Source organism: Salvia hispanica, chromosome 1, assembly GCF_029641045.1.
Source record: "Salvia hispanica isolate PSC_SH4W2 chromosome 1, Shi_PSC_v1, whole genome shotgun sequence".
Lineage (NCBI taxonomy): Eukaryota > Viridiplantae > Streptophyta > Magnoliopsida > Lamiales > Lamiaceae > Salvia > Salvia hispanica.
In genome coordinates, this window is record NC_142692.1 from 67,163,787 (window position 1) to 67,176,476 (window position 12,690).

The window sequence follows — 12,690 nt, forward strand, 5'->3', positions numbered from 1 at the left end:
ACGTTAAAATAGTACTCCCTCCCTCCGACTCATGAAATAACAGATGTTGTTTTGTGAGTTAGATGAAAAGAAAAAAAATTTATATTTATATTAATATGAAAAAGTTTTTTCTAGAAAAATAAATATACTCCTTCCATCTCGGATAATTTGTCCCATTTTTTCATTTCGGTCCGTCCCACATAATTTGTCTCATTTCACTTTTTACCATTTTTGATAGTGGGCCCTATATTTCACTAAATCATTCCTACTCATATTTTATTATAAAACTAATACTCCCTCTGTCCCACTTTAGGAGTCCCGGTTTACCATTTTTGGGTGTCCCACTTTAGGAGTCCCGGTTGGAATATTCCATAAATGGTATTAGGCCCCACATTCCACTAACCTTTTTCCACTCACATTTTATTATATAAAACTAATATAAAAAGTAGGATCCACATTCCACTATCTTTTTCACCAACTTTCCTTTACATTTCTTAAAGTCCGTACCGAACTCAATCGGGACTTCTAAAGTGGGACGGAGGGAGTATCTAAAATGAGATGAAACATCCGAAATGGAGGAAATAATATATTTCATAAGATAAGCTAAAAAAGAATATGTGATATATATTTTGAACTAAGAGAGTATAAGAAAATGAGGACAATGAAATCACGTGCCGGAGGAGAAGGTGGGCATGATATTGTGGGTCCCGCCCGCATACGATTATTCCCGTGTTATTGTACCTGCCGTATCGTAGGTCCCACTGCTTATTTGTCCTGCTTCTATTGGGGATAATTAAACAACTCTGTACAATAAATCTTTAATTGTCACAATTTACACTAGTGTTAGATGTTAGGAAAGCTATATTTTTTCCGTTTTACTACCTCCGTTCGACATTAAGTGTCACATTTAATGTGAGCATTAGTTTTAAAAAATTTAAAGATAAGTGTGTTGAATAAGTTAGTAGATTATGAGTTTCACTTATATATATTAATTTTATAATAAAATGTGAGTAGAATTGTTTAGTGGAATATGTGATCTACTCACTATTTATGGTAAAAATGAAATGTGACTCTTATTGTGGAACAGATCGAAATGGAAAAATATGATACTTACTGTAGAACGGAGGTAGTAATAAGTATGATCCATATTTTTTCAGTTTTAACATGTATTTTTAATTTATTTTTATTAAAATCACTTATTACTAAAAATAAAATATTTTTATTTTATTCTTTAATTTATTTTATTTTCTCCACACTTAAGAAATAAAATAAAACTTCATAAATCATATACGCATAAGAAATGAGTTATCGTCCTTAAGACAAAGGGAGTATTAATTTTATAAAAATGTAGTGAAATAAGTTTGTAAAATGAGAATCCATTAAAAAATAAGTGTGACCACTAATCAGTATTGAAAGACCGACCGAAAAGAATACTGTATAATGAAAGAATAAGATGGATTAGAAGAAGTATGATATTTTACTTCAATGGAACAAATAAATTGAATAAGCTTAATTAGTTTGATTTCAAATCTTCAAAAACAAATAATAATATACTCCATATGAAATTTGTTGATAAAAGTTAGTAAAGTGGAATGCGTTAATATAATTAGAATAAAACAAATAATGACATTTATACTGCAAAATGAAACAAGTAAAGTGGATCTAAGAAGTATGGATACATTATTTAAATTCTACAAATAAAATGAATAAGCTTAATTAATTTGATTCATAATCTACAACAACAACAATAATAATATTTATTATTAAATTTTTTACAAGTTACATAATCAAATTCCATTCATTTATTTAAATTTATATAAAAAATGAATAATCTTAATTAATTTGTAGATTAATTAATTTCATGATATAATATTAATTTTAGATATTTAGAAAAAAAGTGTATAATAAATAAATCAATAATATTAATACTATAAACTAAATGAGAATCTATTTAAGGATGAGAGCTTCATCCCCACACCGGCCACACATCACAAAAAAACGTTGTTCTATCACGTGGTTGATATTTTAAAGGCAAAACACATTAATAGCTTCTTATAAAATTACATCATTAGATAAATTTGTATTCTATTTGATTATAGCTTTGTCACCTCGATTATAGCTGTATGTAGCATATCAAATAGTAATATGCTTATGTCACAATTATTATTCATTCATAGTAGTAATTAAAATTTAGAATTATATATATAAAAAGTTATTCATCAAATCCAATATATATATTACACGGGATTTGAATTCTAAATATTGAGATAAGGCTTAAAACTCAGAAAGATTTACTATTTACTCATAAATTTGTCATTTAGTATCAAATTATGAATTGATGTAATAGGTGTATTGAGCTATTTGATTGTTCTATCTTTTGTTATCTAGCACTTGTCCTTAGTGATTATAAATTTATAATCTAGGAAGGATGAATCCAACACCAAGAATCATACTAAAACCTTGTCATATATAGCAAGATAGTCTCTTCTTGTTACACTAAGAAAAACTAAAACTGTATTTTAAGCTATCTATATATATTGATAGGTTTGTGTTAAAATGACAATCCCTTTTAAAGTGACACCGTGACACCACTTATACAGTAATATTATAAACGCTACACAGCAATATTACAAACACTACACAACAATTTATAGATTGTTGTATACTGTGTCGGATATTGCTGGACAAGAAAAATTGCTGGATAAAGACCAACAAATTGCTGACCGTCTTTTTTCAGATTTTTTTTTTGCCACGTGTCAGCTTATTATTCGTCCACGTGTACAAATGATTGGCTATGAATGGTGGTATGGTGTTATTTTAAGGGGTGGTGGCACCCTAACATGCCCCTATATTGATATCTAGAACTAGTTATTCATTTTTTAGTTAGGCAAGATTTATTAAGAAACGAATGAAAAATGCAACCCAATTCATGCCTGAATTGGACATTTTCTAATATAATTAAATATATTCTATTGGATGTAATTATGTAAGCATTTAATTTAGTTTCCACTATTTCCCCATCATATCCCAAGTACGACCTTATATAGTTATATTTATCATCATCTCTTTTAATTAATTAAAAAAAATTGAAAAATCAACAAATAGTTTAGTATTGTAACTATCATGCACCTAATTGATCATATATGACTTAGTTAGGACTTAGACTTGGGAATTTAAAATACATACTCGCGTATAACTTGAGCTTTGTATTATGTCACGCAAATGCATTTTTCTTGAAAACTATACTACTATAATACCGACAATTAGAGAAAACAATATTCGTTGATAATTGTGCTTATGAACATGTATGGGTATTGCATAATTTAATTATCATGGAAAGTTGAACTGGAAATTGGAATTTAGAGTAAAATATTATTGCTAAAACGACTAATTAATTAATGGTTGATACTACTTGATTGAGCCCCACTATACTTTATGTACAAATCTCTAACCCAACTGCCTCTTTGGTAGAACTGAAAATCAAGTAATATGAATATTGATTTATATACTATTCCATTTTGTTTTTTGCTTTTTTTGTCGATTGGCATAACATATAAAAAGTTTGCAATTACTAATTGTAGGTGCCGTATTATTTAAATTCATAACTAATGAGTAGGTCAAATCACTTAAATTGGACATTTTCCCTTTATAAGAAATCAATCTTCATGTTCTTTCAATTGGAAATTTAATACCAAGATCAACTTCATTACACATATATAGATGGAAGTTTTTCAAATTACAAGAAAGAAAAGTAATATACTAAGCCATAATTATGATTAAATATAATGGATATATATTTATAATTTAGTGAATAGAATAAAGAAGTGGTGTTAAATACTAGAGAGGGAACAAAATACTAGAAAGAGAAATGAACAATTTTTTTATAAGCATCGCAGAAAACAATCTTATGTAGGATTATGAGTTCAACATATCATCACATATTCACATGTCCACCCATGTTTAGTGATCATCGAGAGGTGTTCTTCTTGGAATAAAAAAAATCAATTAAACAAACTAAAATTTAAACCAATGAATTCCCATCATATGTGTCATTGGAGATTACACCCTAAAAATACCCAATTAATTAAATTCTTCTGCACTAAGCAAAGTGGTCAAACTAGTCATCCAAATCATATCGAAAAAAAAAATAAGAAAACCAAACAAAATAGATAAGCCATACATATCTATCAAACATCTGCCTATAATAATCATATTTGAAAGATAATCTTATACTCTTTCCGTCCCGCTTTAGGAGTCCCAGTTGAGTCGAACACATGTTTTAAGATATAATCAATAAATATTGTGATAGATGTTGGGACCCACTTTTAATTGAGTGTCCAATAAATAAATGTTGTAGTGGATGTTGGGATCCACTTTTAACATTTTGTAGGCATTTTTTATTAATTTATCCCAACCGAGACTCCTAATACCCAAAATTGATCAATCGGGACTCCTAAAGCGGGACGGAGGGAGTATTTTTTAATCTCTATTTTGAGACTGCAATATAAATGCGTTTTCCACTATATAGGAAACTCAAGTAAATGTAAATGAATTATTTTATTAGGTGATGAACTCATTTTCCACCACCTCTATTTTCGGCAATATACCCCAAGAACCGAGTAAATGGTATTTATAATTATTCAATTTTATTGATTTAGAGCTTTGTCGTTATTCTTTATATAAAAATAGAATGAAATTGAATGATTAATGATGCAAGAGTTTATACCATTTCCAAGAATTCGTTATAAGCAAAAGAAGAAAATATGAAATAGAAGTGTGTTGAATCCACGTGAAGGACCACCCCTCATTCCACTTCCACAGGCCACTCGGAAACCTTGAACTTGGACACTTATTAAAACTTAATAATTGTGCAACTTATATCCTTCCAAAATAAATAGGAGTATTGAATAATTGATTATATTGATGGTTTTTACAATATCTTTTTATATTTTTCATTTACAAAGTTCACTATTTAGCTCGAGTAGAAACTTAAATATAATTTCTAAATGTTCTAAATTTGACTCTAATCCACATTATTAGTTTTAATAAAAGTCTAATTTAGCTTAATATTTCGGTTATCGATTATATGCAAGCAAAGGCATGGGGCTCAGTTTTAGAGCACTCACAAATGTTGACAACATTTGTCGGACATGAGGTACGGGTGTGAATCGTCCTTTGTGGTAGAGTGTGATGAGTTGTGAACCGCGGATTGCAAGACAGTTAATGGTGCATGGAATAAGTGAATTAGGGAGCGTCATTTTTAAATTTTGATTTTAGATTTTTTTTTGTGATTCATGATTTTATTATCCGACCTAATTTGCAAGATTTGAATGTATATATTTTGTGATTAACCTGAAAAGTTGATGTGACACGTGAATAATACTCCTTGTCTATAAATTTATAGTTTGTGTTCTTAATGAATGCCTTTAATACTAAACATGATTTCTACTTTCCGAAAGCGGACAATTTTAGAGGTAAAACTTAAATTAATACATGTTTTAATCGATATTTCTGATACCTAAAAATAATTAAATGCTTTGAAAATATCTAAAATTTGACTTACCATCTACATTATTAGCTTTAATTAAAGACTAGACTCAACTTAATATTGGTGGTATTAAAGCAATTAGCCCATATTTTAATTTATTATCTCCAACCGTTATATTGAATTTTGATTTTAACTATTTTACGTGATTTATAATATTGTTGCTCAGCCTAATTCATGACATTTGAATTTTACAAATTTTAAACTAATCTGAAAAATGGTGTGACACTTGAATATTTGAAAAGGAGACAATTTTTTGCTGTAAAAGTAAAATTGTACTTCGCAGGTAAAAGTAAAATTGTACTTCGTCCATAATAGAGGTCAAACTTTCCTTGTTAGTTTGTTCTAAAAAAAAGATGTCACATTTAATTTATTGGAAAAAATTCTCTCTCGCATTAATATAAATATACTACTTTCTCTCTCCATCTAACACACAAAACAACATATTCTAAAATTCCGTGTCATTATTCATCTATCCATCTACTACGGGACAGATGGAGTAATTAACTCTTATTTCTATGGGTATCGAAAAATTGAATTAAAATTCATGAATAAAGAAAAAGGAAAATGTGGGATTTTGTTGAGAGATATATCTAGACCTGCCCAAGGTTTACCGATCCGGCGGTTAAAACCGAAACCGTCGATTTTTGAACCGTGGTTCGGTTCAGGTTCAAAAAATTTCGAACCGAAACCATGTCAGAACCGCGAAAAACCGCCGGAAAATCGTTAAACTAAGTCTGAACCGCAAAAAACCTGCGGTTCAAAACCGTAAAGAACCGCCGGTTTGGAACCAAAATCGAAACCGGCGGTTTTGAAACCGGAACCGTGACCGCGAAACACCCTCGCGGTTCGATTCCGATTCAAAAATTTCCAAAATTGAAATCGGCGATTTCGAACCGTAACCGTCGATTCTTGAACTGTGGGCACCTCTAGATACATCCACGTTTGGTAAAGAAAAGATTAGGCTGACAAAAAGAGGCATAAGCGCAGAGCCAAACACGGCCCAACAATCAATCCATATTGGAATAGCAGGCGGAATCTATAAAAGGACATGTATTAAAATACCTATTCTGCCCCTCTACACAGATAGCCTACCCTACTGCATTCTACTTGTAGTTTTAACCACTCCCCACGCCTTATATTAAAATAGTAAACGCTAATCTAATCTGTCCTTTCCTACTCTGAAAATGACATTTTGATGAGAGACTAAAACAATCAAACAAACAGACCCCATCACCATTAATAAACCACCCATTTCCCTTCTTTCCGCCGTCGGTTATTTCAATTTGGAGATATCCCATCAACAACAGCAAGAGGCTGATGAATTAGATGCTTTCACGTTTTCTCTCCATTTCATTTCTTTGTGACAACTCCTTCATTTAATTGTTATTCTTTTTAAAAATTTGTTGGTGTGAGGCATGAAACGTGATTAGTGGGGTGTGTTTAGGGTATGATTATCTAGAACGAGAAGAGCGTGTGTTGTACGCATTGCAGCGGAAACTACGGTGGGAAGGCATACTTTATTTTCTCGACTGCCCATCAATCTTGTACTATCCTAATTTTATTATTTTATATAAATAAGGAGTACTAGTATGATAAAAATTGCAAAATTTAAAGGAGAATTAGTGACTTTATCGGACGCCAACTAAAGACGACACATTTTAGGCAGGGAAGCAACACCGTATTTCATTTGTCCATAATTTAATATTTCATTTTGAATTTGTATAGATTTTATTGTAGAAATAGTACTCCTATGATTGTACTTCCTCTATTAGAAGTCATGTTTTGCTATTTTGGTCCCACAATTAGAGTCACATTTCAGTTTTTCTATAAATGGTAAGAAGGTCTCACATGCCACTAACCCAATTTACTCACATTCTATTGTAAAATCAATATAAAAAAGTGAACTCATATTCCACTAATTTTAATAAATAAATTATTCTTTACATTTTTTAGAACTCGTGCCTACAACAAATGTGATTCTTATTGTGGGATGGAAAGAGTAATTATTTAGTGAGAATATATAATTTGTTTGCCAAAAATAGAAAAAATGAACGAGATCGATCGTAAACTAATCAAAATAGCAAAAATTAAACATTACTATTATAGTATGATAATTAAGAAAAAACTTTAATTGATTGAAAAATAAGAATAAAACAATAATATGATACTCCATCCATCCTCGATTAAGAGTTACACTTTTCCATTTCGGTCCGTCCCCAATTAAGAGTCAGACTTCATTTTTACCACAAATAGTAACTAGGTCTCACATTCCACTAACTTCACATTTTATTATAAAATCAATACAGAAAAATAGGTCTCACGTTCCACTAACTTTTTCAACTAATTTTTCTTTACATATCTTAAAACTCGTGGCCGGTCAAAGTGTGACTCCTACTCGGAGACGGAGGGAGTAATTAATATGGAAATTTGAAAGCTGATATCAAAAATCAATATTTGGCAAAAGCTAAAAAATATTAAGACAAATACGGAGTACACAAATTTTAAATAATCATATAATTTGAGGCATAATTAAAGAAAATAATTATTTAACATTTTAAAATTATGTTATAATGAGACAAAAGCATGTGTTCAACTTTTTTCCCCCTCACCAGCGGCATTTTAGCGAGTCCGACGTGTCAGCCTTTACAGTTGACTTCAGCAGGAGCGCGTATTTTCAGTTATTTTTTGCCCCGCCAAATTTAATGAAATGCGCTAATCGTTTTAGCCCCAACACTAATTACATTCAAGAAATGTTAGTGGAGTCTGACAAAAGAATTTCAAACTAAAAAAAAAAGAAAAAAAAAAACCTAATACTATCCCCTAATTCCTTTTTTTTTTTTTTTTTTTCTCTTTTCCTTTTTCCGTATCACGATTCCAGAGATCGTACTGGCTTCAAGAGGCGGAGAGATTGACGTGAACGCTGGCGGTTTTGGCGGAGCTGCAGACGGGGCAGGTGTGCAGAGACGAGCCGCACACCGTGCACAGGCACAGATGCCGGCACGGTAGGAGAAGCACGCACGATTCCGCTTTGCCGCAGCTCCGGCACATTCTGCTCCTCCGCTCCTCCGCGTTTTTTTCATCGTCGTTACTGCCGCAGCACGACTCCGCGTCGTCGTCGGCGGCATCCTGTTGACGATTCTCGTTTTGCGCTTGCGCCAGGACTTGCTCCAGATCGGATCTCAGAGCATTCGCGGTGGCTTCGTTCGCCTGAGCCATGTCTCTCCATATCTGATTCTCCACGCACAGAGACTTCACCCGCTCCTCCAGCGCGTAGTTCATTTTCCCGATCTTCTCCGCCTCCTCCTCCTTCGCCTTCAGCTTCTTCAACACGTTCTCCTCCACCGCCGCCGCGATCCGCCGCGAGAATCTCTTCCGCCTCTCCTCGATTTCTAACCTCACCTTCTCCGTCTGTTCAACGCAAAATTCATCAGAATAAACCACAAATTCGCTCAAAATTGAATTCAAAAAATCCGAGATCCGACGGTTACGCACATGTTGCGCGATGAATCGATCGATCTCCAACTGCTGCTGCTGGAAGTGGAAGGAGAAATCCTCGCCGAGAAAAGTCATCGAACCGCATCGGTTACCCGCGGCGTGGTGGTGGTGAGAAACGCCGGTCATCGTAGGATTCGCCGCGTCTCTGGATCGCTTCCGTGAAACAGGAACCGCCGCGTACGTCAAGCCGCTGTCGGACTTAATCGCCGGCGTTTTCGGTACCGCGGTTTCCGCAATCGCCGAGCAGTAGATCGGCACCATAGTCTCCATCGCCGTACCCGACAACGGAGGCAGCATACCGAATCCCGCCGGCGCGGCGTAGGCGTTTCCAATGCCTTCCACACCATTCATCATCAGCCCTCTGCACACCAGATTCACCTCAAAAACTCATTCAACCCGCTCCGAAATCGATACAAAACGAAAAAATTAAAAACCGCGCGCCTACCTATTGCCGAGAATCTGCGGGGGAAAGAGATTGAGATGCCGAGCTTCAACAGCCATGAATACAACGTTGATCAATACGCAGCGAAGAAAATGGAGGTTTGGTAGATTTTTGCGTAGAGAGAGAGAGAGAGAGAAAGGGGGAGTGAGGGAGAAATGAAAAGCAAAGTGAGATGGTGGAGAGGGCAAGCATATATATACGGAAATGGGGGGAGGGGTGGGGTTTAATAAGGGTTTGGCTGTGCTTACGTTACGGAGAAAAAAAAATAAAAGATGGTATTTTTTATTTATTTTTTTTTGGTATTTTTTTTTGTTGGAGTGTAAAGCAGAGCGGGTCGTATTTCCGGCTAATTGCGAGGGGCTATTCCGGAATACCGGCATTTTAGCATCACCATGATTTTCTTTCCTATGTCTAATCACTAATCTATTTTTAATTAATTAATTAATTGCGGTGGCACGTGCGACAAAGTGGGGCCCATGAGGTTAGGGTGTTTTTGTTAGTTTGTGTAGCGAGGGCATTAGAGCATCCGTAGCGGTGCTCTTAGCGCAAGGACGAGGTTGTCCGCTGATGGGAGCTGTCTGTCCGTGCCACTGAGCACCTTTACGTGCCACTCTCTGATTGGCCAACGGCTTAGCCGTTGGCATATTCGAATTTTTATTTTTTACTTTTAAAAAATTCTAAATTAATCTAAAAAAATGTTTTTAAATTAAAATATATATATATTTTCCCACCTCCCAAAATATTATATCTGTTTTCTACCCATTTTTAATTTATTTTTCAATTTTTTCCCCTAAAATTCACATTTTCATTTATAAATACCCCCACTTCAACACAAAAAAATTCCCATAACACTTTAATTATGAGAATTTTTAATTTGTAGGATTTTAATTATGTATTTTTTTATTTTCTAGGATTTTAATTATATAATTTTTATTTTTTAATGTATTTTTTATAATGTAGAAATGTTTTTAGTAATTGAAGTAATAAATTGTATAATAGAATGGTGGGACTCTTGAGCTTGTCCTTAGCTAAGAGCACAGATATAAGTGTTGTGCTCTTAACTAAGAATAAAGAGTAAAAGTGAGTCCGGGCCGACCTCCGTACTCTTAGCTAAAAGTACGGATGGGGATGCTCTTAATCGCCCCCTTAAATCAGATCATACTCTTCATTTTGCCAATTTACTTATTTCACTCAATTTTGCTGTAAATACAATAACAAATTAAGAAAATGTGTAGGATCAGATTGTACACATTTAATTCATCCTGCCTTAAATTTATGGGATAAAGAGATGATTAGGAATATTTTGTTTTCTCAATTTCCTTTTGAGTTCTCAATATTAAATTTTTTTTCTCGGTCTTGTATGTTGTATTTTAGATTGATAAGTTATGTGATCTTATGGACGGCTATTACTGAATTGACCTAATCCGATAGTATTTATTTAGAATGATTAGCAGGATGAGGATTGAGTCTTAGTTTTCATTTTAAACGAAATTATGTCCAGATAGGTTATGCTAGCTAGTTTTATGGGGCGCAAAACAAAACATATGTTGATGGGCCGATAGCAAACTATGTGTAATGAATCCATCAATGGGTATAGTGTGATTCAAACTCTCGATGTACCGAATAAAATAAAACATCCTATCATCAAGTAGTTCTTCGTTACTCTTTGTATATTACATTTAGAGATATTAACTTTCACACTGTATGTAAATATGTTAGAATACTTCTTTTTTAGAGGAAAAGAACTCCATCTTACATCAACAATTTGTTTAAATATATTCATTTCATTTGATTCATTTTTTTCTTTAATATCATAGGATAAAGAGATTATTAGAATATTTTGTTTTCTCAACTCCTCCCTTTAGAGTTCTCAACATTTAATTCTTTTTTCTCACTCTTCTCTTCTTGATAAAACGTCAGATAAGATGGAAGAGTGGATTGGCAATGGACGGCTTTTACTGAATTATCCCGACATGATGATACCCTTTTAAAAAGGATTAGTGGTGAGAATCATGGCTTAATTTTCATTTATAATTCTACTCTTACTTAATTTATGGGGTGCGAAACAAAAAAAATGCGTTACTTATTCTATATATGTATTTTTTTGTATAGTGTATCACTTATATGTAAATACAATGAAATGTGTATATCAAATTTACACACTCAATTCCATTCATTTCATTTAATTCATCCGTCTAATATAATGATATCATAAGATAAAGAGATGATTAGGAATATTTTGTTTATTCAATAGAGTTCTCAACATTGAATTATTTTTACTCACTTTCTATTCCGGAGATGGAAGGGTAGAGTGAATAAACTTGATTCGATAATACCCGTTTAGAAAGAATAGTTGGTGAGGTTCGCAACTTGATTTTCATTTAAAACGGGCTTTTTTCGAGTGAGTTATGTTACTCGTACCAAATTTATGGAGCGCAAAACAAAAAAAAAATACGCTGACAGGTCGATAGCATACCAGGTGCAATGATTCTAAATGAGTAAATTGTCATTTAAACTTTTTGTTGGCTTCGGTCAATTTCATATATAACTTATAAAAGTAGTTAATTAAATCACAATTTCGGTACATTTCTCAATTGTCCCATAAAATTAAAGATTTAATGAAATTTGTTGTGTCGTTTGTACTTTTCGTCACTATATCTTCTTTAATTGCCAAATCATCTAAAATCGACCATCATAATACAAAATAATGCTAAATTCATCTCGGAGTTAACTAAAAATATGATTTAAGCGATAAATTTTATCAAAACTTAATTTATATGGGACAGTCGAAAAATGTGCAAATATTATGATTTAATTAGCTACTTTTATAAGTTATGAAATTAACCAGAAGTCAATAAAAAGTTATAATTTAAATTGCAAATTTCCCTTTCTATTGTTTTATAGTCCTTTTTAATTCGCAAGTAATCAATTTTGCCACAAAACATACTCGTTAACCATGCATAATTATGGTTAAATTACTATGTGTCATTTTGACAAGGCTACCATACTACTCAACTTTCCAATGAAAATATCGTTATCCAAATTTTTTACGATGCTACCGTGACTCAGTTGTGAAGCTACCTTGACCCAACTAAGTCACGATAATCTCGTCAAAAAATTGGGTCACTGCAACATCACCCGGAAATTTTATCACGCTAGTCTCGCTAGAACACCGCACGGTAACTTGTCGAACACGATTGTAACTATACAAATATCTCTTTATGAA

General features: G+C 33.0%; 1 protein-coding gene across 1 annotated transcript; it reads right to left on the minus strand.

Annotated features, from left to right (window-relative positions):
• Window positions 1–8,056: 8,056 nt before the first annotated feature.
• Window positions 8,057–9,536, minus strand: BRG3 (SBP (S-ribonuclease binding protein) family protein). The gene is made up of 3 exons (XM_048119640.2): window positions 9,468–9,536; window positions 9,020–9,383; window positions 8,057–8,935 (listed from the first exon to the last, which is right to left on the minus strand). The coding sequence occupies exons 1-3, from the start codon at window positions 9,521–9,523 to the stop codon at window positions 8,420–8,422; spliced, it is 936 nt and encodes a 311-aa protein (XP_047975597.1). The 5' UTR covers window positions 9,524–9,536; the 3' UTR covers window positions 8,057–8,419.
• Window positions 9,537–12,690: the final 3,154 nt, after the last annotated feature.

What these genes read in the sequence shown, in the direction of transcription:
- BRG3 (XM_048119640.2), bottom strand. Translation starts at nt 9,523, where the DNA reads ATGGCTGTTGAAGCTCGGCATCTCAATCTCTTTCCCCCGCAGATTCTC. An exon ending in CCGCAGATTCTCGGCAATAG is followed by an intron (nt 9,384 to 9,467) that starts GTAGGCGCGCGG and finishes TCTGGTGTGCAG; the next exon opens with AGGGCTGATGATGAATGGTG. An exon ending in ATCGATTCATCGCGCAACAT is followed by an intron (nt 8,936 to 9,019) that starts GTGCGTAACCGT and finishes TGCGTTGAACAG; the next exon opens with ACGGAGAAGGTGAGGTTAGA.